Source organism: Staurois parvus, unplaced genomic scaffold, assembly GCF_062004578.1.
Source record: "Staurois parvus isolate SC_StPar_1 unplaced genomic scaffold, SC_StPar_1.0 ptg001167l, whole genome shotgun sequence".
Classification (NCBI taxonomy): domain Eukaryota; kingdom Metazoa; phylum Chordata; class Amphibia; order Anura; family Ranidae; genus Staurois; species Staurois parvus.
In genome coordinates, this window is record NW_028318963.1 from 922947 (window position 1) to 929138 (window position 6192).

The 6192-nt window shown below is 43.3% G+C and overlaps 1 protein-coding gene across 3 annotated transcripts; it reads left to right on the plus strand.

Moving 5' to 3' along the window:
* Window positions 1–241: 241 nt before the first annotated feature.
* On the plus strand, window positions 242–5700 carry JUN (Jun proto-oncogene, AP-1 transcription factor subunit). Of its 3 annotated transcripts, none has more exons than XM_089659590.1 (2): window positions 242–312; window positions 3992–5700. In XM_089659590.1, the coding sequence occupies exon 2, from the start codon at window positions 4074–4076 to the stop codon at window positions 5019–5021; it is 948 nt and encodes a 315-aa protein (XP_089515716.1). In that variant the 5' UTR covers window positions 242–312; window positions 3992–4073; the 3' UTR covers window positions 5022–5700. The 3 variants fall into 3 exon arrangements, with proteins under 3 accessions (XP_089515716.1, XP_089515717.1, XP_089515715.1); XM_089659591.1 differs by having other exon boundaries at window positions 256–440; XM_089659589.1 differs by having other exon boundaries at window positions 256–421.
* The last annotated feature ends 492 nt before the right edge of the window (window positions 5701–6192 follow it).

Below are 6192 nucleotides of genomic sequence, written 5' to 3' on the forward strand. Positions count from 1 at the left end.
ATCGGTCGGCAGCGGCGGAGGCGCGCACTACGTCATCCCACAATGCCCCGCGGCCGGGCGAGCAGCATTACCTCATCCCGTCATCCCCCGCGACAGTTAGAATCTTCTAGGGCGGTCACCATGGCGACCGAGCCTCATTTGCAAACCGGGCCCCGCCCTCCGTCCTGCCGGCCAATGGGCGAGCGCGGGGGTGACATCATGCCTATTTTTAGTGGCTGAGCGCTCGCTGATAAGAGTTAGTGCGGCGCCGCTCGGAGCTCAGAGACTCACAGTGACTGCAAAGCGGCTGGACCGTCCCCGCCGGCTGAACAAGTAAGGACCGGGGAGGGAAGGAGAACCCAGCGGGGCTCCGGGGCTTCCCAGCAGGGGCCGGGCTCCGGCACCACCCTCCGGCCAATGGAATAAGAGGGGAGATCAGCAGGTGACAACTTTTAGAAGGGGTACAAAACTTCTGACCAATAGGAGAACAGCTCCACAATTTGGGGGGGGAGAAGAGGTCACCCCCTAACACTTTATGTCACTTTTTCAAAAGTTTGGGCTCCCCACCAATCGGAGGCAGAATTTGGGGGGCTGGCGCCTTTCGATTAACTTTTGGGGGTGGCCCACAACTTCTGACCAATAGAAAAGCAGCGTTGGGGTGACATTGGGGGGCACATGGCCCTGGCTGACCGCTAACATCATAAAAGTTGTCTACATTTTTTTTTGGGGGGGGGGCAGTCTGGAAAGTAGTTGGGGCGTGCAAGGCGAGGCGGCTGATTGGTTCCTATTCTTACCAGGATTCATGGAAAAGTGGGGGTGATCTGGTTGTGGGGGGGGGGGGGGGGTGATCTGGTTGTGGGGGGGGGTAGTGAAATTTCAGGCTTTTGGGATAAAGAAAAAAGTACAAAATGTCCAAAAAGTCCAAATTGTGAGCATGGGAAGTTTCCTTCTTGTTACATTGTATCTGAGCCATGTAAAGGGCAGGTCCCATCCTTCCATTATATGGAGTTTAGGAAGAATTGATACATTGTATCCAGTTTATAAAGTCTGGGAAATATTATTGGTTACAATGTAACACTCCTATGTGCAATATTTGCCATTATTGTAACATTGTATCCGAGTCATGCAGAGTAGAGGTCCCATCCTTCCATTATATGGAGTTTAGGAAGAATAGAAAAGATCACTAATTGTTACATTGTATTGAGTTCATGCAGAATTAAGTTGTTGTTACATTGTATCAGGTTTATAAAGGCTAGGGAATATTATTGGTTATAATGTAACACTCCTATGCAGAATAGTTGCTATTATTGTTACATTGTATCAGTTTTCTACCCCCATAGAGTTAATATCAGTTAAAAGTTTAGGCAGGATAGGAACTGTTATGTCTTGTTACATTGTAACCAGTTTATACACAATGGAGTTAATATCAAACTTCTGCAGAATAATCCTTATTGTTACATTGTATCTAGTTAATGCAGAATGATTCCTGTTCGTTACAATGTATCAAGTTTATGAAGAATAGTTAATATTCCTTGATACATTGTAACTAGCTTAAGCAGCATATTTACGATTACTTGTAACAATGTATCAAGTTAATGCAGAATAGTTAATATTATTTGTTACAATGTAGCAAGGTAATGCAGCATAGTCCTTTATTCTTGTTACAATGTATCACATTTATGCAGAATAGTCCTTTTTCTTGTTACATTGTATCAAGTATAAGCCAAATAGTTACCATTTACTTGTTACATGGTATTAAGTGTATGTAGACTAGTCCATATTCCTTGTTACATTGGAACTAGCTTAGGCAGCATAGCTACAATTATTTGTTACAACGTATCAAGTTAATACAGAATAGATACTATACAGAACAGTCCCTGTTCTTGTTACAATGTATCAAATATAATCCCAATAGTTACTATTACTTGTTACATGGCATTATGTGTTTGCAAAATAGTCCATAGTCCTTGTTACATTGTAACTAGTTAGACAGCATAGTTACTATTACTTGTTACAATGTATCAAGTTTATGCAGAACAGTCTCTGTTCTTGTCACAATGTAGAAAATATAATCCAGGTGGTTACTATTACTTGCTACATTGTATTAAGTGTATGCAGAATAGTCCATATTCCTTGTTACAGATTAGTTACTATTGCTTGTTACAGTGTATCACGTTAAAGCTGAATAGTCCCTGTTCTTGTTACAATGTATCAAGTTTATGCAGAGCAACCCATGTTCTTGTTGCAATGTATCAGGTTGATGCAGAATAGTTAATATCACTTGTTCCAATGTATCAGGTTGATGCGGAACAGTCCCTCTTCTTGTTACAATGGATCAAGTTTATGCAGAACAGTCCCTGTTCTTGTTACAATGGATCAAGTTTATGCAGAACAGTCCCTGTTCTTGTTACAATGGATCAAGTTTATGCAGAACAGTCCCTGTTCTTGTTACAATGGATCAAGTTTATGCAGAACAGTCCCTGTTCTTGTTACAATGGATCAAGTTTATGCAGAACAGTCCCTGTTCTTGTTACAATGGATCAAGTTTATGCAGAACAGTCCCTGTTCTTGTTACAATGGATCAAGTTTATGCAGAACAGTCCCTGTTCTTGTTACAATGGATCAAGTTTATGCAGAACAGTCCCTGTTCTTGTTACAATGGATCCAATTGATGCAGAATAGTTGATAATGTTACAATGTATCAGGTTGATTCAGAATAGTTTATAATGTTACAATGTATCAGGTTGATTCAGAATAGTTAATATTATTACAATGTATCACATTTATGTAGTATAGTCTCTATTCTTGTTACTTTGTATCTAATTTATGTAGAAAAGTCAATATTTCGTGTTACTTTGTATCCAGTTTGTGCAGGATAGGCACTATTCTTCTTACAATGTATCAAGTTTGTGCAGCGGTGTCTGTATTTTTGTTCCATTGTATGGAGCTGATAGAGAAGGGTTAATAGGACTTGTTACATTGTGTGGAGCTGATAGAGAAGGGTTAATATGACTTGTTACATTGTATGGAGTTGATAGAGAAGGGTTAATACGACTTGTTACATTGTATGGAGTTGATAGAGAAGGGTTAATAGGACTTGTTACATTGTATGGAGTTGATAGAGAAGGGTTAATAGGACTTGTTACATTGTATGGAGTTGATAGAGAAGGGTTAATAGGACTTGTTACATTGTATGGAGCTGATAGAGAAGGGTTAATAGGACTTGTTACATTGTATGGAGTCGATAGAGAAGGGTTAATAGGACTTGTTACATTGTATGGAGTTGATAGAGAAGGGTTAATAGGACTTGTTACATTGTATGGAGTCGATAGAGAAGGGTTAATAGGACTTGTTACATTGTATGGAGTCGATAGAGAAGGGTTAATAGGACTTGTTACATTGTATGGAGTTGATAGAGAAGGGTTAATAGGACTTGTTACATTGTATGGAGTTGATAGAGAAGGGTTAATAGGACTTGTTACATTGTATGGAGTCGATAGAGAAGGGTTAATAGGACTTGTTACATTGTATGGAGCTGATAGAGAAGGGTTAATAGGACTTGTTACATTGTGTGGAGCTGATAGAGAAGGGTTAATAGGACTTGTTACATTGTATGGAGTTGATAGAGAAGGGTTAATAGGACTTGTTACATTGTATGGAGTTGATAGAGAAGGGTTAATAGGACTTGTTACATTGTATGGAGTTGATAGAGAAGGGTTAATAGGACTTGTTACATTGTGTGGAGCTGATAGAGAAGGGTTAATAGGACTTGTTACATTGTATGGAGTTGATAGAGAAGGGTTAATAGGACTTGTTACATTGTATGGAGTTGATAGAGAAGGGTTAATAGGACTTGTTACATTGTATGGAGTTGATAGAGAAGGGTTAATAGGACTTGTTCCATTGATTCGAGCTCCTATGACCCGCCTTGCCGCGTAGTATTGGGCGCTTTGTATGGCAGTGAGATGGTACGTTGTGGCCAGCCAGTAACAATGTTCTCCTTGCTTTGCAGGACGCGATTTATCCGCGGCTCCTTCCTCGCAGCGACTGACGGACAAAGGAAAAAAAGTTGTGGCGGCGGCTCTGTTGATTGTATGAGCGCTAAGATGGAGCCTACTTTCTACGACGATGCACTGAGCGCCGCGTTCGGGCAGCCCGAGCCCACCGGCTACGGATACAACCCCAAGGTGCTGAAGCAGAGCATGACCCTGAACCTGTCGGACCCCAGCAGCGCCATCAAACCTCACCTGAGGAACAAGGGGGCCGACCTGCTGACCTCCCCGGACGTGGGACTCCTCAAGCTGGCATCGCCCGAGCTGGAGAGGCTGATCATCCAGTCCAGCAACGGCATGATCACCACCACGCCGACCCCCACCCAGTTCCTGTGCCCCAAAAACGTGACGGACGAGCAGGAGGGCTTTGCGGAGGGCTTCGTCAGGGCGCTGGCCGAGCTGCACAGCCAGAACATCTTGCCCGGCGTGACCTCGGCCCCGCAGCCCCCCGCCAGCACGGGACTGGCACCCGTCTCCTCTATAGCCGGCAACACTGGATACAACGGCACTTTGCACAGCGAGCCCCCCGTCTACGCCAACCTGAACAGCTTTAACCCCACCACCATCACCAGCGCCCCGGCGTTCAACGGCGCCGGCGCCATGGGCTTCGCCTCGCAGCACCTTGCCAGCCCCCCTCTCCCCGTCCAGCACCCCAGGCTGCAGGCTCTAAAGGAAGAGCCCCAAACCGTCCCGGAGATGCCCGGCGAGACCCCTCCCCTCTCCCCCATCGACATGGAGTCGCAGGAGCGCATCAAAGCCGAGCGCAAACGCATGCGGAACCGAATCGCCGCCTCCAAGTGCAGGAAGAGAAAACTAGAACGCATCGCCCGGCTGGAGGACAAAGTTAAGAACCTGAAGTCGCAGAACTCTGAGCTGGCGTCCACCGCCAACATGCTGCGGGAGCAGGTCGCCCAGCTCAAACAGAAAGTGATGAATCACGTCAACAGCGGCTGCCAGCTCATGTTAACGCAGCAGCTGCAGACGTTCTGAACGGACTGGCCTCTCGGAGGGGAGAGAGAGAGAGAAAGCGAGAGAGAGCGAAAAGAGAGAACGCGCCTCGGGGGCGAACATGAAATTGAAACTCCTGGCTGGGGAAGTGACAAAAACAAAACCTAAAAAAAAAAAACACAAAAAATATACAAAGCACCCGCCATGCGATTGTTCCTACGCGCGTGCGCAAAACAGGAGACTGCCGAGCCTTTCCGTCGGAGCAAAGTGGTGGTTAGGGCCGAGCGAAGGGTTGTCAGTGGCCCAGCTCTGAACTGTGTGTAACATTGATCACGCCTGCATGGACCCTTTCTTCAAGTTCGATGATCATTCAGTATTAAAAAGGTTAAAACTAGAGACTCGTAAAATGCTTCTGTAGTCCTGGAACAGGCTGGGGGGGAGGGGGAGGCGTCTGTTCGGATTCTGCTACTTAACTGTGTCATGTGTACATACTGTAATTTTATTATTTTTTTTTATAAATATATATATATATAAATATATTATAAATATAAGCTGACGTGTCGTCAGTAAAATGGCTATAAGCATTTTTTTTTTTTTTTTTGTAAATGTTTATTTATGTTTTCATTTTGGGTTGATGAACCCAGTACTGTTTGTAAATAAGAAATTTTTGGAGCTCTTTTGAGTTTAAACCTTTGTAATAAAGTATATAATTTTTCTATAATTTTTTTTTTTTTTTTTTTGGAGGATGATTTCATAAATTTGATGATATTTAAGGAAAAAAAATGTTAAAAATTCGGTTTTTTTTTTTTTTTAATTTATTGATTTTTTTTTTTTTTTTTTTTTTACATTGCAATAAACATGCATGACAAAGTCTACTCAAAGCCTATGGTGTTTATGCAGTATATTGCCATGTGGTCTAGAAGGCTTTGGGGGTTATTTACTAAAACTGGAGAGTGCAAAATCTGGTGCAGCTCTGAATAGAAACCAATCTGCTTCCAGGTTTTATTTTCACAGCTTAATTGACCAAGTTGAAGTTAGAAGCTGATTGGCTAATATACTCAGCTGCACCAGAATATGAGTGCTCCAGGTTTAGTAAATCTCCCTCACTGTTAGGAAAAGTGATGAGATCAGCGTTTGTCAATCTCTTTTTTTTAACATAGAGGGATCCTTGAAATAACTTTCAGGTCTCAGGAAATCCCTGACAAGAATATTT